General features: G+C 40.2%; 1 protein-coding gene and 1 non-coding gene across 2 annotated transcripts in view; both read left to right on the top strand.

Moving 5' to 3' along the window:
- Positions 1 to 26,168, top strand: part of LOC103113428 (EGF-like and EMI domain-containing protein 1) — a 684,559-nt gene that overhangs the window by 552,544 nt on the left and 105,847 nt on the right. Inside the window, 1 exon segment of the mRNA XM_060171006.1 lies at positions 4,728 to 4,850. Within this exon segment, the coding sequence (XP_060026989.1) occupies positions 4,728 to 4,850 (123 nt within the window).
- Positions 3,868 to 4,031, top strand: LOC132532937 (U1 spliceosomal RNA). The gene has a single exon (XR_009544849.1). It is a non-coding gene; the product is annotated as a U1 spliceosomal RNA (small nuclear RNA).

Genomic DNA, 26,168 nt, shown 5'->3' on the forward strand with positions numbered 1-26,168 from the left:
GTATCAGTACATCCATTTAGGCTTATTTGGTGCATTGTGATTGTGTCAAAGCATTGGTAACCTCTGTGACTTTCATGGTTCAGTAGGGCAAACCACCCTTCAGCTATTTGAGTATGGAGCTCGGGTCAACAGCTTGCATCAATTAGAAGTGCAGACTCTTGGCCCCCAGCCCTCAACCTATAGAATTAGCCTCCACATTTTAATATCATCCCTTGGTGATTCAAACTAATTGCATCAGCATACCTTACCTCTTGCCCCACCACACATTGAGATCACTGTGAATGCTTTCAAAATATTTGCCTAGGTCTCAGGCCAGACTAGTTAAATCAGATTCTTCAAGGGCAGGACCAAAGTATGTATATTTTAAATACTCACCAAGTCATTCTAATGTGCTGCCAAGTATGAGAGCTATTGGTTATACAAAGCCCAAATGGTCAGTAAAGTCAGTGGATTCTGAAAGGGCACAAGAGAAAGAAAGTCAAACCAATTACTTTCTATTTGAAACCACTCTATAAATTATCGATTTTTTTTTGTCTGCAGTCTATTATGTCCCAACTTGTGAAAGATGGCATTGTACTGTAACTCAAAAAGAGGAAGACTCTGCTTTTGAAATGAGGTAAAAGAAGACTTCAGATTGAATCCTCAGTGTTGCATCTTTCACTAGCGTTAGTCTCCCATCTGACATATGGCAGTGCTGCATATTCAAACCATGCAAGCTTTGGATTCTCCATTCTCTCCTCCACACACTCAAATCTTAGATTGACAATAAAGCATACTCTTATGATTCTAGCGCAAATAACTTTTCAGTCCCTTGATCCCATGCTATTCACTGCTTTTATCATGCACTCTCATTTTATAAACATATATTTCCTCCAGGGTTATTGTGGGACTTAGTGCCAGCACTATGAATCCACTGATCCTGGCAGCCTCTTTTTTTTTTTTTTTTTTTTTGGTTTTATTGGATAAGGTAGAGATAACTTGAGAGAGGGGAAGATAGAGAAAGAGAAACATAGACACCTGCAGACCTCCTTCACTATTTGTGAAATGTCCCCCCCCTACAGGTGGGGAGTTGGAGGCTCACCTGGATACATGTGCAGTTCCTTGGGCTTAGTACTATGAGCTAAGGAATTGGGTGTGACCCCCTGATCTTTTGTTTTGCTAATTAGTGCAATAAAATTAGCTTCTGTTAAATTTTATATATCACAACTTGCTCAGCCATTCATCTGTTATTGGACACCTGGGTTTGCTTCCAGGTTTTGGCTATTACAAATTGTGCTGCTATGAATATAGGTATACACAGGTCTTTTTGGATGGGTGTGTTTGGTTCCTTAGGATATATCCTTAGGAAAGGAAGTGCTGCATCATAGGTTAGGTCCATTTCTAACCTTCTGAGAGTTCTCCAAACTTCTTTCCATAGGGATCAGATCAATTTACATTCCCAATTACAATGCAGGAGGGTTGCAAATAAGACATTTTTAACTTGGCCTCAGTTTATATGAATAAAGATTTTGGTGTTTTTCTGTGTGTGTGTGTGTGTGTGTGTGTGTGTATGTGTCAATTTAAAGATTTTGATGAGAGCCTAATACTATGAAACACCTATTATTTGGATCTCTTGCTAGAGATTCTTCTGTCTGTATGAGTGTGTGTTGATAGTGCGTCAGGCATGCATGATTTAAAAAAAAATATTTATTATATGTAGGGAAACTGTGAGGATATGGTTGAGAGTGGTGGAACCTCCCATTGAAAGATAGGTGCCTGAGGAACACAGTCTTCCTATCAGTCTCTCTCTACCAGAGATTGAGCATAGGAGAGAACAGCCTTCAGGTTCATCTTCACCTGTCAGACTCTGCCTCACAGGGACTCTGCATTCCCAATACAATAGCTTACTTCCTTGTCTTTAAACCAAATGGTCTGCTTATTCAAAAGCTACCAGTAGTTATCATACCTGACCCATCTTCTCTCTGCCATCAGGACATCTCTCTGTCTGCTAGCCATTCATAACCCAACTTCTTCATTCCCAAAACTGCTCTCCTCCTTACATAGTTGCTAACAGAGAGGCCCCTTTTCTCACTTCTTTTTTTTTCCCTTCTGAATAAGACTATAACCAAACCTCACCCTCCTGACATGCAAGGACCCCTACACCCATGCACATCAAAGCCCAGCTTTCTTATTCCTTAGATCACTCACCTAATAGTTTTCCCAGCCCCTTACCTCTCTCTGCCCCTTTTCTGCTTTAACCATATATAGTATAAACAAGCTAACTCCTTCTGCAACCCCTTAAAAACCTTGCCTCTCTGATCAATAAAGGGATCATTGCTACCAGCTTGGTCTCCAGGTCATCTCTTGTCACAGACACAGAGTGAATCCCGTAAGACTTAGTCTCTGCTGCCTCAGGTGACATTTTCCTAGACCCCTGCATCTGGTGCGCAACAGGGTGGGCACACCAGGAGTCCGTGCCTGAGAGGAGGCCTCCGCACAAGAAGAATGACAATTATATATTTCTGAGAGGGAGAAGTGAAGGGGGGGGGCAGACCCTTATTCTGGCACGCACACACAATGCTGGGGGACAGAACTCAAAACCTCTTGTATGGGAGTCCAGTGTTTTGTCCATTGAGCCACCTCCTAGACCCCACATGCATGCTTCTGCACTTCTATTTTAGAGAGAAAAAAAGACAGGAAGAGGAAAATGCTGCACAACCAGAACTTCTTCCTGTGTCACAGTGTTCCTGTGTGGGGAAAGGCCCAATGTCTGAGAAAACCAGGCCATTGTCTCCATGAGGGTCTGAAAGGGTTCACCCCGAGTCCCCTTCTCACTGAAGGGGCAGTAGGCAGGTCCCCACTTGACCCCATGGCTTTGATATGGTGATGGAATTTTCTAGACAGGGGACTTCCCTGCACATGCTTCCCCATTCCCTTTGAACAAAAGCCATAAGTTACGGCCAGTTGAAACCCACCACAAACATCCTGGTTTTGCTTAAGTGCCCCTCTGCCCCCTGCCCTGAGGTGCTCATGAATTACCTTTAGAGAGAAGCCTACCTATGCATGGTGATCTCATGACCAGACCTTATTTGGTAACTTCCCAGCAATAATCAAATCAAAGACTTAACCCTGTATTGTGTGTGTGGTTCAATGATTAGTAAGGTAACTTCCTAGTAATGGCCAAATCAGAGACTTAACCCTGTATTGTGTGAGGCTTAATAGTTAGTAAATCACCTCTTCCCTTCCCTAACCCCTTGAGTATATCTGCTTGCTTGTACACCCAATAAACAAGATGTCTCCCTGAAGCTCTCTTGGAGGTTGTGCTTTCTCTCTGTGTGCTCGCCCTCATCAGCAGTCTCCCCAAAACCACTGTGGTGGCCCATCTCCCCCTCCTTCTTGGTCACTGGTCAATGCACAGGGGGGAAAATGGCCCCCGCATTCCTGCATTGTGCTGGAAATTGAATCCAGCTCTCAGGTGTGGGCAAGAAAACACCCTTCCTGATGGGTCATCCCTCTAAATAGAGGTGCAGTTTGTACTGCAGTGGTACCCTGGCTTCCCTATTCCATCTATTCCATGTGAAATACATAGAATTGTCTGAAAAAAATAAAAAAGGAAGTGTATGATCTGAGGCATGAACTGATTCAGGCAGTAGCGCAGCAGGTTAAGCTCATGTGGCACGAAGTGCAAGGACCTGCGTAAGGACCCTGGTTCAAACCCAGACTCCCTACCTGCAGGGGAGTCACATCATAAGCAGTGAAGCAGATCTGCAGGTGTCTATCTTTCTCTACCCCTCTCTGTCTTCCCCTCCTCTCTCCATTTCTCTCTGTCCTATCCAACAACAATGACATCAATAACAACAATACTACAACAATAAAAAATAAGTGACTATACTTACCTGGCAGGGGAGATACCATGATCACAAAGGTGGTTTTCCCAGGGCGAGGCTTATCCATTGCACTCCGGATGTGCTGACCCCTGCGATTTCCCCAAATGTGGGAAACTCGACTGCATAATTTGTGGTAGTGGGGGACTGCGTTCGCGCTCTCCCCTGTTTAAAAAAAAGTGACTATTATAGTCATTCACATGACCTCAACTTACCTTAGAACTGCAACTCTTGAATGATTTTCCCTAAAAGTAAACTATCACATCAACATTTTCAGTATTTCAGAACATTGAGCACTAAGTGAAAAGTTGAGTGAAAAGGAGTGGGCTGATGTATTTTTAAGAACTCTAAGCCAGGGATTTATTTGGATTCATTTCTTTTGGATTCATTTATTTGGATTCATTTCCCTAATGTCCACTATATAGCACATGAGAAGGAAATCCTAGGTCTTAACTCCATCACTGGCTTTATTTGACAACCCCAGACCAATATCAGGTGTTTATCTCTGAGTAAGTGCTGCTCTAGATAGAGTAGCTCATTCTCATTCTCCTCTTCCCCTCCCTAAGGAAATAACCATACCTCAGATCCTTCTAATTACCCAGCATGTGAAGAATAGAAAGTTGTGAGAAAGTCCCTACACTCAGATCAGCAGGGCTTTCACAAGCTCAGTAAGGTTTTTCTATCTATATTTTCTTGTTTACACTGCCGAGCCAAATGCATCAAACAAGCACAGATTTGTGGCCACAGAGACAGTGCCTTTGTACAATATCACACACACTGTGGATCAAAGAAATATTGTGCCACTTCTCCGAAGCTGACATTGGAATGACATTGTAATCCTGGCCATCTGTCTTCTGCCTCTAGATATCGATGAGTGTGTGGCTGTGAATGGAGGCTGCCAGCAGCGCTGTATTAACACTCTGGGCACCTTCCACTGTGAATGTGATACAGGACACAGACTCCATGCTGATGGACGCACCTGCATAAGTGAGTAAATATTCCAACCAGCTTGAAGCCCTTTTCAATGAAAATCGACCTGCCCTTGTAGGGACAGGAAAGAAAGGCTTTTCCATTGTCATTATATATGTGTGTATGTGTGTATGTAAACTGACAGTTTTCAATCCCAGTTTTCTTAGAATAAAAAAAAAAGGTATTTCTGTTATTAAAACACTAACATTAGAAATACAGGAGAAGAAATATAAAAAATCAAGATTGACTGAAATATTTGAATCCCCAAACTTGTCACTCGTCCCATAAGTACATCAGTTCTGCCATCTATAGTAAGTGTACGTGTGTGCATTATTATTTGTGTATAAGTCCAGTACAGAGAATGATCAACATGATGGACAATGTTCACTCAGCTCATCTAGACTCAGAACTGGGTTTAAGATTATAAGAGCACAATCTGTAATAGATTTCATGCCAAGGAGTTTATTGTTGCTCAACTATAGTTAAACCTACATATACTCTGGGGAAGCAGAGCTCCAGGACACATTGGTGGGGTTGTCTGTTCAGGGAAGTCTGGTTGGCATCATGCTAGCATCTGGAACCTGGTTGCTGAAAAGAGAGTTAACATACAAAGCCAAACAAATTGTTGACCAATCATGAACCTAAAAGCTGGAATAGTGCAGATGAAGGGGGGGGGGGTTTACTCCATTTTGTAGATAGCTAGTAGGTGCATTTTAGTTATATTCCAAAGGGCCTGTGGCTATACTAGTTTTTTTTCCCCCCCTGAGCTTGAAATCTGATATGCAGGTGGATCCAAGTTATTGCCTGGGGAGATGATGTCACAGATGGAAAACGACCAGAAAGCTGGATCAGGGAAGAGAGTAGCTCCCTAATATGGGAAAGGGGTATAAATATTGTTGACTGTAAACCCCACCCACCCTACTAGGGAAAGAGAGAGTCAGGCTGGGAGTATGGATCGACCAGTCAGTGCCCATGTTCAGTGGGGAAGCAATTACAGAAGCCAAACCTTCCACCTTCTGCAACCCACAATGACCTTGGGTCCACACTCCCAGAGGGATAGAGAACAGGAAAGCTATCAGGGGAGGGGATGGGGTAAGGAGATTTGGTGGTGGGAATTGTGTGGAGTTATATCCCTCTTATCCTATGGTTTTTTCAATGTTTCTTTTTTATAGAGAAAAAAGAAAAGAAAAAGATAGGAAGGCAGAGAGGACACAACACCAGAGCTTCCCCAGGTTCCACATGACTCTAACATAGGTGCTGGGATTAAAACTGCACCCTAATCCTGTGAGCTGTCTCACCAGCTCTGAAACAATAATAGCAAGTATACTTCCCAGTAGGTTCTACAAAGGTAAATAAAGACAAAAGGAAAGGGCTGAGCAGTGGCACACCAGATTGAGTGCATATGTTACAATGCACAAAGAAATGGGTTCAAGCCCCTGTACCCCACCTACAGGGGAAAAGCTTCATGCAATGCTGCAGGTGTCTCTCTTTCTCTATCTCCCCATAACTCTCAATTTCTCTGTCTTTATCCAATAAATAATAAGTAAAAAAAAAAACTACATATACTGAGTATGATAGCATCTCATGCTTATTGCACATCAAAATGTCCTCGAGCATCAGTTTTGGGTGGTAGAATTATACTTTTAGAATCTTTGTTTGCTTTTGAATCTTAGAAGTTTACTAAGGGGGTCAGGTGGTGGTGCAGTGGGTTAAGACAGGGGGGGTTAAAGATAGACACCTGCAGACCTGCTTTACCACCTGTGAAGTGACTCCTCTGCAGGTGGTGAGCCGGGACCTCGAACTGGGATCCTTTTGCTGGTTCTTGGGCTTTGCGCCATGTGCTCTTAACTCACTGTGCTACCGCCGACTCCCCAGATCTGATTTTTATGGGATAAGTTAAATATGTTGAAAGCTTTAAGAGACTTATCCAAAGTTGAGAGAAGATGTGGGTAGAAGTGAAAACATAATATTCAGGAAATTCAGTATTATGATTTTATCTAGAGCAGACACTTGTACTTATTTGATTCAAACATCCACCTCTGTTTTTCAGGATTGCTGGAATTAATAACAGGAACCTCCTTCCCATCCTCAGCCTTTAACATCTATAGGTTTTCACTTCCTTAAGCTACCATTGAAACATCTCTCTTTACGATGTTTTAAGTAGCAACAAGGTTATCAGCCCATGGAGGCAGGGCACTTAGCAGTCAACTTTGAACTGGTGAAAATTTTGTAGTGAGTATTTAAAAATAAATTCAAGTTGTGGTGCATATAAATTTACCATCCTTAGTTTTGTGATAAGGCAAAAAAAAAAGCCTCAGTGACCACCGCAGTTAAATGTAAAAACAAATAAATGCAATAATAATAATAAGTAACCCAATAAAACTTTTTAACTGTAGACAAAAAAGTCACAAAATTCCTGAAAAAAGTGAAATTCTTGCATTCTATGAGCTGAAAGTTAAAACAACATATTTTCATAGTAGTTCCTGTGAGAAATCTACCTTGTTTCTCATAATAGCTATTGATGCAAGACACCTGCCTTATTTTTTCAACAAATACAAATTTGTCACATCTCCTATTCATTTCTATGCTATGCCCCAAGAAAACTGGCTACTCTCAGTTTACCAAGCAAGTCCTACCATCTCCCACTTCCAATATTTTTTTTCAGTCTTCACCTAGATTGCCTCTCAACTCCAACTGTCAAAAGGGAATTGACTGTATTTCTGGAAAGCACCAAGTGATCTATTAAGCTTTCTTTGGTTATTCTAGCAAAAGGATTCTCTCCCCCAACCCATGAAGTGACATGTAAATTGTGTTACTTTAATAACACTATAACATCCAGCTCTTGTGTGTTCCATTGAGCTTCAAGCCAAAAAAGACACCAGTGACCTCTTAATCATCTGTTTCAAGCAGGGTCTTCTCCTGGTCTTTCTTCCGTGGTGACTTCTGACACTGTTAACCATCCATTTTCTTAAATCTTCCTCCTGACCAACTAACAATATAATTTCCACCTTTAACTGCTGTGTCTGTCTCTGCCCTTACATTTTAGTGGCCTGGATTTAGACTTGCAATCATTGTGACCATCAATATAATATGTAGAAACCCAGAGTCCTAATGCGATGTCACTTGGAAAATAATCAAAATTACATGAGCATGGGATCTTCAGAAGAAAAGATACTAGACAGCCCTTCATATTGTCTCTCTCTGTCTTTCCCTATGATATGAAGATGAAACTAGAATATTCACATTTGAAGTTGGGAAGAATGTTCCTGGGGAGAATAATTTATTTTAATTGAGTCACCCTTTCTATAGGATTTTTGCTATATGATTCTATTAGTCTACCTTTGTATACTCCTCTAAACTCTCTCTAGTTTGCTCTTCTGCTTTTGAGACACAACTCTATATTGACCTGTGAAATATCTGCCAAGCATTAATCAAATATTAGCTGTTACTGTAGCATAATATAAAAAGACAGAAGACATAAAACTCAAACCGGCTATAGAATTTCTACTTTGAGGACCTTAGCCAATATTCTCTATTATTACAAAATATATTATCATTCTGTAGCTTTTGGATGCTGATTTTTCCCCACTATTGATAGATTTTTAGCAGATGTTATGAAATATAACTCATGATAGACTAAACTATTGCCACTAGGTCTTCAAAGTACTTTATATTATTCCATTGTTCTTCAATTAGTTGTGTCATTTGTGTTTTGAGTAACTTGTAAGGTTTTAATCTATGTTTTAATATACCTCACAAAAATCTTTCTGGAATTTCTGTTCTTGAGAATAGCTGTGTAAAACATGCTCAGCTCAGATCTCCATTCATAATCATGTTCTTCTTGGAAAACAACGTTCCCCGAGGGGCAAAATAATTAAATGACCAAAACTGCTTTAGTGCCTCCTTGTGCTCTTACCTCTCCTTCATGCTGTCAACATAGAGGTTGTTTAGCATCTGCACTCACATCAACAAATGGGATCGGCACAAAGAAATAACAGATAAACCATATATTAATTATTTTAGCCTGGTGCAAACATTATTCATTTTTCAGCCACTAAGCTATGCTCAGAATCTGACTTTTCTCAGGGATGAATTCTATTCGAACTAAGTGAGAGATAAGGAGAAGAAAAATAACCTGGAAAGGCTGGGTGGCGGTGTATCTGACTGAACACACGTTACAATTCGCAAGGACTCAGGTCTGAGTCCCTGGTCCCCACCTGCAGGGGAAAGCTTCACAAGTGGTGAAGCAGGTTTTCAGGTGTCTCTGTCTCTCTCCTTCTCTATCTCCTTCTACCCTCTCAAGTTTTGACTTTCTCTATCCATTAAATTAAGATAACAAAAAAAATTAAAAAGATATAAAAAGGAAAAGTAACCTGGAAGCTATGGAATAAAGATGATTCTGTGTAACTATCTGTGTGATATGGGAGAGTCAGAGGTCAGCTTTTAATTCCAAATACACAGAGATTAAGTAGCAAGTAGAGGAGAAATGTACAACATAGAAAGCTGATTAATTAAGTCATCCTTTGAAAAGCTCTGAGGTTGAATATATTTTCATATGTCAGATTTGCATTGGCTCCACATTTTAAGGAAAAAAACACACACACACCCATACACACACACATCTAGCAAACCATTAGATGTGTTGGTCTAGACACAATGGATTCTTTTACTTTTGATCTCAGTGTTCTGATCACGAGTGTCTAAGTCTTATGTGATAAATGAGTAGAAGAGTCTTTGCAGAGAATACAATTAACCCTCAAACTGGGGATGAAAGACGTTCAAGACTTTTTCTTGTAACCACCTTTCAATGAGTTACATTATTTATGAAGAAAAATTAGTCACAGAATCCATTTCAGGTGACAACTGATGTCTTGACTGAGGCTATATCAGGTCAAAAAAAATGTTTAGTTTGTCAGATTGATGGCATCTCTCAGTCATTATCAGACTCATCCCCTTCCCAGTATTTATCATTTTGCTGTGGAAAATGATAAATTGCTTTGCTAAGAGTTGAACTGATTGAACATTTCCCCTCTGCCTTACTCTCCCTCAGTCTGTGGTCTAGTTAAAAATGAATAAATAAATAAATACCATGAACACCTTAGGTTTTTATCTAGTTCCACTGCTTGGATACTGGGAATGCATTTAGAAATCCCCTTCCTTCAGTTTCTCTACATTTTGCAGAACTGGGATAGCAAGCCTGATCGTTTTAGATAAAGTCAGTGTGAAATCTGATTTATACAGCATCATATAAGAATGGTCTGATCTTGACCCAGTTTCTTAAGTCTCTGAACTTCATAATCTAGATCGTCTCTATCACTATCTTTATCTATTCTGCACTAACACTAGTACATACCAGTATAGTATGTTTCAAAAAAAATCAATATTTATACATTGTATGTTGGAACATATTTTTATTTTCAAATCATTTTATTGGAGTGTTAATGGTTTATAGTACAGTTGTTAACATGTGCACAATGTCTCATCTTCCCGTGAGAAGTGTCTGCAAAACACTCTGAACTCTAGCTGAGGTCCTTTGTCACCATCATATACAAAATATATTCATAATAACATTCCAAGGGGATCTCCCCTGGGGAGAAAAGACACTAGGTCTAGAGATTAACAAATAAATCAAATGATGAACTTAATCTCCTGTAGCCTGTGTTAGAACTATTTGATGAGGGCTTAGGTTATATCATAATGATAATGGAAACAGCTTTTAAGCCTGAGGTTTTGAGGTCCTAGGTTCAGTCCCCAGTACTACCATACATGAAAGTGGAGCAGTGTTCTGGAAAGAAAAATAAAAGCAGAGCTAATTGATTAAATATTAGAACGGTAGTCTTCATACTTGACATTTGATTTTTCTTTTATTTTTTGTGAAAAGCATCTTCACATGTTTTCTTTCAGAATAATCTATAGCCGTTATTTATTTTCATTTGTGAAACATTTTTTACTGTATGTTGTATTCATTATATACATATATATATGATTTCAAACAATAGAACTTTTATATTAAGCACAAAATAAATTTTGTTTTCTTATGTTGCATCAACCATTGCTTCGTGCATTAGACAATACACACTGTATAAGATGAAACTAAATATTAACAGATTAAAATATTTCCTGGTACATAGTGAGTGCTCAGTAGCATGAAACAATGATCTTTAATTATTGTGTCTCTATTCTTATATTGATTTCCCACAATTAGACCACTTTCAGCACATATATTCTGAGAATGGAAGATTCTATGTGTGAGTAACTGGAAATACAAGAATTTAGTTCTAGTTTAGTAAGGGTCATCTAGTGGAACATCTGGTAGAATACAGACATTAGCATGCACAAGGACCCAGTTTCAAGTCCCTGGTCCCTACCTGCATTCTGTGTGTGTATGAGGAAAGCTTCAGAAGCAGTGAAGAATTGTTGCATGTGCTCTTTTCCTGTCTATATCCTCCTTCCCTCTCAATGTCTTCCTTTTCTCTAAATAAAATAAAGAGCTGGGTAGGGAGAAGAAAATGGATGCCAGAAATGGTAAATTCACCATTCAGGCACAGGAGGCCCAGAGTTAACCCCTGCTGGAAATAAAATAAACACTTCCAAAGTATCCACATAGGAAAAAAAAAAATAGCATGGGATTGGGATTTCTGATTGTGAGGGAAAAAATGTCTAATAGAAGAAAACTTATCTTAGATGGAAAAAAAATAACTTTCCCCAATTTAGGGTAAAGGTACAAACTTTGCTGCATAATTATTTTATGTGCAATCTGTGTGACACTGAACTTCCTATACCCATAATCCCTTGTGAGTTTGCATTTAAGTCTGCTGTCTGCTCTTTTAGTCAGGCTGGACATTAAACATGCTAATTCCTTTTTTAAAATTCCTACAATTCCTTTTTTAAAATTATCTTTATTTATTGGATAGAGACAAGTAGAAATTGAGAGGAAGGGGTAGTTAAGGAGAAAGACGGAGATACCTACCTGCTGCCCTGCTTCACCACTCATGTAGCTTACCCCCTGCAGGTGGAGACTCTGGCTTGAACTCTTGTTCTTGTGCATTGTAATATGTGTACTCAACCAGGTTCACCACCACCTGGCCACAGCCCCATGATTCCTTTTGTTCACTTTAAGTGAACAATGTTCCAACACCTACCCCCTCTTATCTTACTTCCCCCATGCTCCCACACATACTTAGAGTCTTTGGCTCAGCTACAGTTAGTCTAATTTTCCACATTGCTACCTCCCTCCCTTTCTTCATTTTTAAAGTCGCACCTATGAGTGAGGTCATCTGACATTAACAAAACCTAATTTTGACTCTTAGTCCTTTTATATCTCACTTTTTTACTTCCTCCCCATTCTCTTGTCTTTAGAGATCTTGAGGTGTTTTCACCACTGTATTTTCACTGGCTGGTAAACTATCCCCACACTCATTTATCACACCCATTTATCACTAAGCTAAAGATTTATATCCCTCTGTTTCCAAAAGCACTGGAGACAGCAAGCTTCAGACAGCCTGTGCATTTTCACAGGGTGCAAAGTGCAAAACGACATTAAGCATAATGTAGCGCTGCCTGCCTCTAAAAGAAGCAAAAGGATTAAGCACTAGCAAACACCAGAAATAAGCACAAAACTTCCATCTGAATCTAGCACCCCAGTATAGTTTTCTAGCTACTGAACATAAAAGAGCTAAATGCCTTCACAGTTTGCATTTTCTAGCAACAATCATAGAGATATGTAATGATTTCATAATCTGTCACTGATTTTGCAGAGAAAATAGGAATCACTTTCTTTCACCTCCATCTGGAAGTCTTGATATTAATTCTGTTTACATCACTCTTCGTTCAGAGGGAAAGTGTTCTGCTTTTCTTTCAAGCAAACCCCATCTTGTCCACGTCCATGGAAAAGTGTTCCTCATCATGTAGTCTCCTTCATCATAAACTGTTTCCTCTTCCTGAAGACAAAACTCCCTCCATAAAACCAGTCTTTCTAGGGCTATTCAAAAGTACTAAATGCTTCAAGGAGGACTTTTGAGTCCATTTGAAAAACATCTTGAAAGCAATGGCCTTTCCTTTATCTTGGACATCCCCTTCTTTCTGAAATGTAGAACACAACTTCTCTCTCTCTCTCTCCATCTCTCCCTCTCTCTCTCTCTTATTTATCTCCCTCTCTCTCCCCCTCCCTCCCACCCTCCCTCCCTCAGTGGAATTAATGGTTTACAATTGACAGTAAGATACTGTAGTTGGTGCATGTGTAACATTTCTCAGTTTTCCACATAACACTATAACTCCCTACCTTGGTCCTTCACCATCATGTTCAAGGACATAAACCCTCCCCACAACCCCAGAGTCCTTTACTTGGGTGCAAAACAACAACTCCAGTCCAAGTTCTGCTTTGTGTTTTCTCTTCTGTTCTTATTTCTCAACTTCTATCATTGAGTGAAATCATCTCATTTCACATGATTCATTCAAGCTCCATCCAAGATAAGGTAAAGAAGGTGAATTCACCATTCTTAGTTGAGTAGTATTCCATCGAAACACAACTTTCTATCAGTACTCTTTCAGCTCTATGATCATTGCTAAACCTCATTCATATAATCTTTTCCCTCCATCCAGTCTCTAAAAACTTTATGATCTTGGCCTTTTACCAATTGCCTTTGGCTTGATCTTTGCACTTGCAAAGAATTCATAATAAAATTAACTAGAAGCACTAGGGAAAGAGAGAGACAAGCTGGGAGTATGGATCAACCTGTCAATGCTCGTGTTCAGTGGGGAAACAATTACAGAAGCCAGACCTTCCACCTTCCGCACCCCATAATGACCCTGGGTTCATACTCCCAGAGGAATAAAAAATAGGAAAACTATCAGTGGAGGGGATGGGATACGGAGTTCTGGTGATGGGAATTCTGTAGAGTTGTACCTCTCTTATCTTATGGTTTAGTCAATGTTTCCTTTTTATAAATAAATAAATAAATAAATAAATAAATAAATAAATAAATAAATTTAACAAGAAGCCAAGGATGTCCCAGTCAGTATTGTGAAATTCATCCAGTCTCCTTTTACCCATAGATTCATGCATCCTGAATTCCTCATTAAGGGTATCTTCTGGCATTTATATCTTCCTTGCTACCCACTGCCCATTTTTCCTTGTCTCTTTATTCTTGGCATTTTAGTCAGTGATGATACTTTGGGCCACATAATCTCCAGTTTAGTACAGATCGTTCACTCCTGGCTTCTTCTGTCTCAAATTCTCTACCCTTTGTTTACCAGTGAGCACATCACGTTACTGCATACTATTCCCCAAGAACTGGGTCTACTTGGTTGTTTTTATTCTGACCCTCATGGCTTTTACAGAAAGGTATAATCCAATTTCCTCTTAACTGAAACCATCCATCACGTTTGTCCCTTCAAGTCATTACTTGAACAACTCCAGAAGCATATTTTCAAAATGAATATTAGAAAATAGTTTTATGAGGGGGCCAGGTGGTGGAGTACCTTGTTGAGTGCACATGTTACAATGTGCAAGGACCCAGGTTCCAGCCCCTGGTTCCCACCTGTGGGAAGAAAGCCTTTGGAAGTAATGAAACAGTGTTGCAGGTATCTCTCTGTCTCTCCCTCTCTACCACGCCTATCCTCTCGATTTCTGGCTGTTTCTATCCAATAAATAAATAAAGATAATTTTATTTAATTTTACTATCATCAAAATGTTTAATCATTAATAAAAAGCTTTTTTTTTATTTAAGAAAGGAGACATTAACAAAACCGTAGAATAAGAGGGGTACAGTTCTGCACAATTCCCACAACCTGATCTCCATATCCCATCCCCTCCCCTGATAGCATTCCCATTGTCTATCTCTCTGGGAGTATGGATCCAGGGTCATTGTGGGTTGCAGAGGGTGGAAGGTCTGGCTTCTGTAATTGCTTTCCTGCTGAACATGGGCGTTGACTGGTCAATAATAAAAATCTTTTAAAGTTACCATAGAACAGTTACAAGAACTTCCAAAATGCTACAGAATCTAATACTTGATTATTTCTGTCTTATTCATCTCTTTTTTAAAAATTATTTTATTTATTTTGGATAGAGACAGAGAGAAGTTGAGAGAGACAGGGAAGATAGAGAGGAACTGAAAGTGAGATATCTGTAATTCTGCTTTACAACTTATGAAGCTTCTTCCCTATAGGTGGGGATCAGGGGCTTAAACCAGGGTCCTTACATACTGTAATGTGTGTGCTCTACCAGGTGCACCACCACCTGCTCCCTCTTACCTGTTTATACTTCATACTTTATTTTAAAAATATGGACACAAATTCTTCAGGGGTTGCAGAAGGTGGGAGTTCTTGCTTCTGGAATTGCTTCTCCCCTGGATGTTGGCAGGTTGATCCATACCCCCAGCCTGTTTCTATCTTTCCCTAGTGGGGCAGGGCTCTGGAAAGGAGAGGCTTTGGGCCACACTGGTGAGGTCATCTTCCCAGAAAGTTCCGGATGGAATCACAGTAGCATCTACAACTTGATATCAGAAAGGCAGTTAAGATAAAAGCAAGACAAAATGTTCAGTTAACAGGAACCAGAAAGTAGAAGAGATGGACCAGTGTAGGGGTCCTGGTGCATAATGCTGGAAAAAGGACCCAAGCTTGGAGTGAGAGTGTTTTGCAGACACCTATGATGCAAAAATGAAAACTTACACAGGTGTCATCAAATGTACAGTTTTCCCCCATTAAAATAATGATCCTGATAATAGGGTTGAGTCAAAGACAGGAGATAGACAGGAGATGAGTTTCAACTCTGACCCTGAAATCTTTTCAGGGTGTATCTCTTCAGTAGTCATATAACAAGAATATACCCATTGACTTAATCAGAACTACAAGTCTCCTGCACTTGCTGGTGCAACAGAGACTAAGGCTGCTGGGGTACTGTATGCACCCATTAAAATCCAAATCTTTTCAAGGCTTGGTCCTCTAGACTGAACTATTAGCAAGAAGCTGAGCAAGCACAGTCCACACACTTCCATATTTAGACATGGGAATTAATGCAGCGCTTCCAATTCTAGAGTCCAGGTAATTTCAATTCAAAGTGAATGTTGTCTGTCACCATTGGCAATAATAATAACTTTCTTTTTGGGTGGGGGGATATTTTCCCTAATACAACATAATTAAGAGGGAGAAGTTACTCTTATTTATTTTTGCTATCAGGGTTTTTGCTGGGGCTAAGTGCATGCATGATGAATCCACTACTCCTGGTGGCCCCTTTACTTGATAGCCAGAGAGGGAAGTGGGGAGATAGATAGATAGATAGATAGATAGATAGATAGATAGAGAGAGAGAGAGAGAGAGAGAGAGAGAGAGACCTGTAGCACTGCTTCACCAATTGCGAAGTTTCCTTCCTGCAGGTGGGGAGCTAGGAATTAAACCCAGATCTTTGTGCATAGTAAGGTGTACGCTCAACCGTACGCACCGCCTCCTCACCCTTCTTCTTCTCTTTTTAAAGATACTGACTCCATGATTGTCAAAGATTAATATTACAGTGTTGGAATTATAGACTCTACAGCCCTAAAGATTCTGTTCTCTAAATCAGGTAGGACCATGGGGAAGGAGAGGTATGTTTGAAATTTCTGAGAGAGAAGACAGGTAGGCTGTTGATTACATCTGCCATGTAACTTTTTGAACTTCCCACCTCCTTGTTCCCTAGGATGCAAATTTAAATTCCTGTTTCACCCCAAGATTGGGAGTCTCAGAAAAAATCACCACAGTTCCTCTTGGAAAAGAATAATTTAGCTCATTCTATAGCCTGGTCTGTGGTGGATTGGCCTCTTGTCCTGGCAGAAATACAAGTCAGACTGAAGCTTTTGCAACAAAATGTCAACCTAGCCTCCTCATGTCTGGGTTCTAAGTCTTACAGCTCTCACTTTAATCAACAATACTGGAATTTTGCACCACGGGTCCCTGTTAGAGGATTTGACTGTGTGCTGAATGGGAGCCAGTATCTATCCAAATCTCCCTAAATGCTTCTGATACCCCAAGTGCACCACAGAAAGATCATAAACCTTCACATCAAAAGGAAAGTTCTGAGTCAGAATCCCAGTTTTGCACCTACCTGCTGTGTGAGCCTGGGCATGTTGTCAGATGATAACAATGGCTAATATTTCTGGAGTGCCTGTTATCTAGCAGGGCACAGTGTTAAACACTTTATATGCACTGTTTCATTGAAACCTCAGGAATCCCTTGGAGGTGGGTGCTATGGTTATCACCATGTCAACAATGTGAAAAATAAATAAGTAAAATAACAAGGAGACTTAGAAAACAGAAGCAGCATGAAGAAGGTAGCAGGGCTTGTAAATGAGAGATCCACGTTAAAGCAATGTGAAAAATAAATAAGTAAAATAACAAGGAGACTTAGAAAACAGAAGCAGCAAGAAGGTAGCAGGGCTTGTAAATGAGAGATCCACGTTAAAGATGAAACTTCTGGACAAGGCAGATCACCTAACTGACTTTAGCTGCTTTCCAACATGGGAAAACCTCTAGGCAGAAGAGGATGGGTGTTTGGCATTTGTACTGAAGCCCTCTTCTTTCCTCTTCCCATCCATCCTCCCCTCCCATCCTTTCTTCTCCCTCTTCCCCTCTAATTCCTCTTTTTCTCCAGCCCCTTTCTGCCTCCCCCTCCTCCTTCCTTTTAGAACACTATTAGCAACACTAATTAAAATGTAAAGAGTTCAAGAGTTCAGGAGAGATAGAAGGCCCAGTGCTTAGGCAAAAGACTTTCATGCCTGAGGCACTAAGGTTCCAAATTCTTTCACTGACACCACCATAAACTAGAGATGAGCAGTACTCTGGATTATTGGATTTGTGAAAACACAAAAGGGAAACTTGGGCTGAGTGTAGTGTATTGCACCAAAGCAAAGGACTCTGGGGAAGGAGAGGGAGAGAGGGGTCTGGGGAAAAGGGGGCTATTTGAGTCCTGGTACATGATGGTGGAAAAGCACCTAAGGTGGGAGAGAGAGTATTTAGTAGACATCTATCACAGAGAGATGAAGTCTTGCACCCATGTATCAAAAACTGTACTGTAAACTTTAAACTCCCATCAAATGATTATTAAAATAAGTAAGATAAAAGAATAACAAAATAAATCTTTGCATCATTGTTTCTAAGTAATAGCAGTATGGAAAATGGATGAGGTGTGTGTAGGAGGAGGAAGAATTCCTCAAAAGACTATAGCCAAAACTTGGAAGGAACCTAATTGTCCAACAACAGATGAGTGGCTGAGAAAGTTGTAGTCTATATACACAATGGAATGATGAAGTCACCTTCTTCACCTCATCTTGGATAAAGCTTGAAGGAATCATATGAAGTGAGATAAGCCTGAAAGAGAAGGATGAACATAGGATGATCTCACTCATGGACAGAAGTTGAGAAATAAGAAAAGAAAGAGAAACAAAAAGCAGAACTTGAACTGAGTTTGGTGTATTGCACCAAAGTAAAAGACTCTGGAGAGGGGAGACAAGGGGGTGCATGATGGAGGAAAACATAGGGAATAAGAGTGTTTTGCAGACAACTGAGAAATTTTACATATGCATAAACCTTATATTTACCTTAAACCATTAACCCCCCACCGCCAATCCCCCCAAAAAGAACTGAAGTCTGAGATTGGGTTGGCATGAGGCCCTAAGCTATGATAACTGTCCTCCAGCTGTCTTCATTTTTATTATGTGCAGGCAGAGAGATGGACTTTATTTTACAGATAAATACAGATGATCATATTGAGCCAGTGAAATCATGTAGTTTGATTTTTCAGTGTTCTACTTTGTCTTATCAAATGTAGTCAATTGAATGCGCATGTTAAGTACTGACGATTTATATACTCGACTATTTTACTTTGCTATTTTAATAACAACCCAAATATTTGTAGCTAAGTGAAGAAGAACAGGGTTCCAAGACTTCTTCTCATTTGGTATGATTTTAAAAAAATTTTTACTAGTGATTAAATAGTTTTGGGCAAGATCATAATAGGGGTATATAGTTTCACTCCACTCACACTACCAAAGTTCTGTGCCCAATGCCTAAACAATAACCACTATAGTTCTCCTAGGATCTTAGAGACTTGTTAACTACTTTTTTCTTCAAGTTCATGCATTTCAATTTTCTACATTCCACATATGCGTGAAACCATCCAATAATTATCCTTCACTTCCTTTTTTACTTCAGTAAGCATAATCACCTCCAGTTCTATCCACTTTGTCTCAAAGGATGTAATATTGTCTTTAAAAAAAGCTGTTGAGGAGTTAACTACATTGATTATGTGCCCCAGAACTTCTTTATCCAGTCATCTGTTGATGGGCATTTAGGTTGCTTCCATGTTTTGGCTATTGTGAATAATGCAGCGCTGAACAGTGGTTTGAAAATATGTTTGATATGATTTTAAGCCAGGTTTGAAGGATCTCTGTGGCTTGTTTTCATACTTCCATGAAGCCTTTACCAGGTGGGTCCCTACCACCTAAGACTGATTACAGACCAAAACCAAGAAGAGTATCTTAGCCTGTACTAATCTTTTCCATAATCTTAATGTCCACAGTTGTTTATTTTTTAAATCAACATAGCATAGGCTTCAAACTAATTTTAAAGGAAGATATCTTTTTAAAAATGTTTATTTATTTATGTATTTATTTATTATATAGAAACGGAGAAACTGAGAAGAGAGGGGAGATAGAGAGGGAAAGAGACAGAGAGATATCTGCAACCCTACCTTCATAACTTGTGATTTTACCCCCTGCAGGTGAGGACGAGGGCTTGAACCCATGTCCTTGTGCACTGCAGTATGTGCACTCAATCAGGTTCACCAACACATGCCCCCCTCCATATTTTCAAAATTGTGTAATTTGGAAAGCTGTCTAAAATCAACGTGATTTTATTTCCAAAAGCAAGGGATTCATAATTTCCTTTGCTGTAAATCTTATAGTAAGACCTGTGGTGTAAGAAACACATGATTTCTTCTCTTAGTGTCTTCAGAAGACAAGTGATGGTTTCATTAAATGCTACGTTATATACATATTAGAACAGTAGGGGAAAATTAGAAAGAAAAAAGGAGCATGTGTTAGACTTCTCTAGCCCCATTCTGAATGGCTGTCCTGCTCTATGACACAGATGACCAAGTGCATAGTACACGGTATTCAAACTTGTATGGAATAACAGAACTTCACATTTTCAAATGTGGACATAGGTATCGTTCCTTCTACTCTAGTGACTGACATTTGCTAACTCTTCTTCTTGTAGAAAGCATAAATTAATAAGCTTAGACTTTTAAATGCTGTTGGCTCCATCCTGAAGCAAAGAATTAGGAGATCAAGAGGAATTGATATTCCATGTGACCCATTATGATCTTGTTTCAAATTGCAGCTTTTTAAAGTAGGCTAACCTGAATGTAGGCGCCTGTCTCTATTACTTTCTTCTTCTTCTTTTTTTATTGCACTTTATAGTGAAACTGAGCAATTCCCTCAACCATCACTATCAGAGGACCTTGAACTGGGAGCACATCTTTAATGATTCCTGGACTAGCTATTGATTAAACACTGACAATGTTCAGAGGAATTGAGAATCAAAAAGCCTCCCCCCCCGGCTGTCTCTACCATGCTCACTTCTTAATAGATGGCAGAGGAGGATTCTAAATGAGATCCACTGCCCTGCTCCTCCTCAGCACATTGCAGGCAGGGGGATTAATTTCTGCCTCTGGGGTGTTTGGAACTACCATGTTGAAAATGTCCAGAAAAGAATACAGATGCCTCTCCTTTTTTAAAAAAAATTTAATTCTCTTGTCCTCTTGTTGAAGTAAAAAAATTAAATGAATTTAATGCACAGAATGGTGTAGCTTCAAATGTGAGATGAAAGATAACTCAGCAATAAATTAATACGGGCAGGACAGAATGATTCCTAAAGACATCACTCCCATTAGTCTCCAGCTAGTCAGGCAAACAACAAACAAAATAGCAAAAACAAACAAAAATGGAGCAAACGGGCTCTATGCCAGGACTGATGCTCCCATGGACATTGCCCTATTGAGTTGCTTAGTATCCAGAAGGTTTAGGTGTTTTGAGAAGATTCTTTTGTCTGTGTAGGAGTCCATGACCTCAGAACTGGGAAGTCAGGCTGTTTCTAGGCTTGACAAATCTGTGGTTTTCAGTGCTGGAACCACCCAGTGGCTCTACCTTCAACAAACATTGATAATGCACCTGAGGGGTGTTGGGAACATTGCTGGGTGTTTTTCCTTTTTAAGAGATTTAATCGCTTCAGTGATCCTCATTATAATCTTTTTTTTTTTAAAGCCATGAACATTAAAGCTTAGAGGAATTAAATAAATCTCCTATAATCAAACATACCAATCAGTACATGCTGCTCAAGACTGTCAGAGCAAGGATGAAAACTCAGATATTTTGAATAACATTCTATTGATCTAATTGCCATAAAATACTTTCCTTCCTTTAGTAATACTTAATGAAAGGTTCAGCACAAAATTCACTCCCCTCCCCCACCCCATTGTAGTTGTTGTAGTTTGTTCTCTTACTGATTTCTTAAGAATTGTATTCTTTCAGGTTAAAAAAATTGTTTAGGAGTACAACAAGGGCAAAGAAGAGAATGAAGACATAGCACACATTACCATGTTTATTTAGAAAAAATATGTTAAATGACCACCACACTAAGGCAAGATCAAATAAAATTAAAAATATATTTTTGTTATTGAAAAACCATTCCCAAGGAAGGAGGATGAAGACCATTAGTAAAGTTCATGAAATAGCTCACATAAATAGTGCATTGCTTTGCCCTGTGTATGACCTGCATACAAGTCTCTCTCTCTCCCTCTCCCTCTCCCTCTCCCTCTCCCTCTCCCTCTCCCTCTCCCTCTCCCTCTCCCTCTCCCTCTCCCTCTTCCTCTCCCTTATCCTCTCCCTCTCTCCCCCTCTGTTGGGAAATTGTGCAGATGTGGTTGAACATTGGCAGGACCCACAAACCACCATATTTACATGCAAGCATTATTATTTACATACCAATCTTCTGTTTTGTCTTAGAAATGACTAAAGGTCTCCCACCACATTATCCCCTCAGGGTATGGCTAATTCCCACTGGTTAAAACAATTGCAACAGTTGCTAAGAACACTTCCACCTTCCCAGAATGCCTCTTGCCTCTCTCCACCCCTTTCCTAGCCATTTCTGGTTTTTACTCCATAAAACCCACTTCTGTTCCTGGTTTTGCTCTCTTTTCTCTCTAGTTCAGACCTGGAGAAGGGCTGGTGTGCAGAGCAGGAGGCCGCCATTTTGGTTTGGTGCCACACGGCCTAACCTGCTGTGCTCAAGCCTGACTCTGAGACTCCACAACAATGAAGAATTGTATTACCATGCTGAAACGAGTCCCTGGATTCTCTCTCCCGCCCACAACACTAGCCCAGAACCTCTCCCTCTCCCCCTCCCCCTCCCCCTCCCTCTCTCCCTCTCTCTCTCCCTCTCCCTCTTCCCCTCTCCCTCTCTCCCTCTCTCCCTCTCTCCCTTTCTCCCTCTCTCCCTCTCCCTCTCTCCCTCTCCCTCTTCTTTCCCTTTCCCTCTCCTTCTACCTCCCTGTCTCTATCTTTAAAAAAAAAAGCCGTTTGTAGTGGGTATCTTTATATCTCTAGTGAGAATGTGTGTGTTGTGAGTCATAGCTACAGCCATGCTCTCATCACTAAGACTCTGCAATACCATTATTCTCCCAATGCAAGGGAAGGAATTTATATCTTATTAGAGTAAGATTACTGCTGTAGGTAACATTTGTGTGTTCTTGTCTAGAGACTAGGACTAACACATAGGCATAGGTTTTCTTTTGGGAAGGGGAATAATATCACAGTGTAATGGCCAAAGACTTTCAGGGATAGGTAGGCAATAGATGGAAAGAGAGTTTTCTTTGCATGCTCATTAATTATGCCCAAAGAAGCACAAAATTTATTTATTTATTTATAAGAATGATAGGAGGAGAGAGAAAGAAGCAGACATCACTCTGGTACATGGACTGCTAGGGACTAAACTCAGGACCTCATACTTGAGAGTCCATGCTTTATCCACTGTACCATCTCCCAGACCACCAGAAGATTTTCTTTTACACAAGTTACACTTTGCTTTTTGTCTCTTCCAGCTTCCCAGCTGCCAGCTCTTACTCTGTTAACTGTGGTGGGTGGTAAGCCTGACTTTATTCAGCATTGAAAACCCTGGTGCATCCCTCACAGCCAGCTCAAAGGAGACAACAAATGCTATGAGCAAGAGTCACCGTGAACAGAGTCAGTCCCTGCTGCAGAGGAGAAACATGTGGAGAGAAATATGGCTTCCCCCAGAGCAGTGGACTATTTTTGCAAAACTGTGTTGTAAACACTCATCTTCATCCTGCAGTGGGCTCTAATCCTCACAAATCAAAAAGTAGCTATCGCCTTTTTAAATATATATTCCCTTTTGTTGCTCTTATTGTTTTACTGTTGTAGTTATTACTGTTGTTGTGATTAATGTCATCGTTGTTGAATAGCACAGAGAAATCGAGAAAGGAAGGGAAGGTAGAGAAGAGGAGAGAAAGAAGTCCCAGAGAACTGTGCAAGGGATAAAACAAAGAAATTCCAAACAAACTATTCTGTAAAAGGTTGAAATTAACAAATTAAATATTAAGGGAGCAGATTCTTACTTTCCAGAGTATTTTTTAAATTTTTATTTATAAAAAAGAAACATTGACAAAAACCATAGGATAATGGGTACAATTCCACACAAATTATCACCACCACAACTCCGTATCCCATCCCCTCCCCTGATAGCTTTCCTGTTCTTTATCCCTCTAGAAGTATGGACCCAAGGTCATTATGGGATACAGAAGGTGGAAGGTCTGGCTTCTGTAATTGTTTCCCCACTGAGCATGGGTGTTGACAGGTCGATCCATACTCCCAGCCCGTCTCTCTCTTTCACTTGTGGGGAGGGGCTCTGAGGAAGTGGGGCTCCAGGACACATTGGTGGGGTCATCTGCCTAGGGAAGTCCGGTTGGCATCATCTTAGCATCTGGAACCTGGTGGCTGAAGAAACAGTCAGCATATAAAGCCCAAAAATTGTTGAATAATTATGAACCTGAAGGCTGGAATAGTGCAGATGAAGATTTGGGGGATTACATTTTGTAGATAGTTAGTAGGCTTATTTTATTTATACTCCAAAGGGCCCATGACTATAGGAGTTTTTGTGTTTTTTTTTTTTTCCTGGCCTGACATCTGATATGAAGGTGGATCTTATTGTCTGGGGAGATAATTCCATGACTGGAAAAAGAACCAGAAAGCTGGATCAGGGAAGAGAATAGCTCCTAAATATGGGCAAGGTGTATAAATATTGTTGACTGTAAACCTCACTGATTTGATCTGATCTAGAGCCCATATTCAGCTTAGGAGACTATGTGACCTCTGCATCCCTGAAGATCTGAGCTCACATTCTGTAGTCATGAATAGGAACATTCCAACCTGCCCCAATTTCAGGACCCATCTTCCTCAGGTGGAAGATAGAGTATGTTGTCCAGCCTCCCATTGGAGGAGGGAACAGTCTCTGCCATTGTTGACCCATGTTGAGGGCAAGGTCCTAGGGGGCCAACAAAGGGGTCTATTGTGTTGTTCCTGATAGAGATCCAGAGTGTTTTGTCACTGAAAAGTGTTAATAAAAAAAATCTGGGGAGCGGGGAGGAAGCATAAAGGTTCTGCAAAAGCTTTTCATGCCTAAGACCCCAGAGGTCTCAGGTTCAATGCCCAGCACTGCCACAAGACAGGGATGAACAGTGCTTTGGTCTCCCCTGCCCTGTCCTTTTCTTTTTCTTTTTTTTTTTTTTTTTTTGTCAATTGCTGTATCTGTCATTAAAATAAAATAACCAGGTCACCTGAGAATGCAACAAAGTAATGCTAGGATCACTCCAGGAACCTACCTAACCATGGTTGAGTGCAAACACATTTCGCTCATGGACAGAGAAGGGCTTAAGGAGAGATTCCTGGAGCTAAAAGCCCACACTCAGGAGCAGCTGGTATCAGTAGAATAGTTTGCCAGTTGACACACCAGCTCCAGTCTGAATTTTATCCACAAAAGGACTTATGAAAGGAGAAGAAAAATCACATAAACCTCACCAATTTAGAGTTGTGGGTCTCCATTGTTGTTACCCCTCAAAAGTTCTCTTCTGGGAGCAGAAAACTGGCCAGGTAACTCAGGAGAAAGTCTACACTCCTGGTGGTCAGGAAATGTGGCTATATAGTAGAAGCTTTTTCACACTGTTCTCCTGATAAATTATGAATCACAGTGAATAGTTGCCTTAGTTGCCTCAGAACGGACAGAATACAACCAGGAACCAGGATTTATTCAGAAATTCAAAGGGCCAAAGAGTGTTGCTCAGCTAAACTCTGGCTCGTGGTAGAGCAGGGGATAGGGGCCAGGGACTTTGGAGCCTTCAGCATGGGAGTCTTTTTGCATAACCATTGTGCTATCTATCCTCCACCCTGCAGTTAAACTAAAAAATAAGCGCCCACACCTATAGACATCTAATATTTGACAGAGATGTCCAGACTATTAAATTGGGAAAGAGAGCCTCTTCAACAATTGGTTTTGGAAAAATTGGGTTGAAACATGCTGAAGAATGAAACTGAGCCACTGTATTTCACCAAACACAAAAGGTAAATTCCAAATGGATCAAGGATTTGGATGTTAGACCAGAAATTATCAAATACTTAGAGGAATATATTGGCAGAACTCTTTTCCATATAAATTTTGAAGGCATCTTCAATGACAGGAATCTAATTACAAAGAAGACTAAAACAAAAATAAACCAGTGGGTCTACATCAAATTAAAAAGCTTCTGAACACCAAAAGAAACCACCACCCACAGAATGGGAGAAAATCTTTACCTGCCATATATCAGACAAGAGGCTAATAACCAAAATATATAAAGAGCTCACCTAACTAGCAACAAGAAGACAAATGACCCCATCCAAAAGTGGGGAGAGGATATGAACAGAATATTTACCACAGAAGAGATCCATAAGGCCTGAGAAAATGCTCCAAGTCAATGATTGTCACAGAAATGCAAATAAAGACAATAATGAGATGCTACTTCACTCCTGTGAGAATGGCACGCATCAGAAAAGGTAGCAGCAACAAATGCTAGAGAGGTTGTGGGGGCAAAGGAACCCTCTGCACTTCTAGTGGGAATGTAAATTGGTCCTGCCTCCGTGGAGAGCAATCTGGAGAGCTCTCAGAAGGCTAGATGTGGACTTCCCTATGACCCTGCAATTCCTCTTTTGTGGATGTATCCTAAGAAACCAGACATACTCATCCAAAAAGATCTATGTA

Source organism: Erinaceus europaeus, chromosome 14 (assembly GCF_950295315.1).
Source record: "Erinaceus europaeus chromosome 14, mEriEur2.1, whole genome shotgun sequence".
NCBI lineage: Eukaryota > Metazoa > Chordata > Mammalia > Eulipotyphla > Erinaceidae > Erinaceus > Erinaceus europaeus.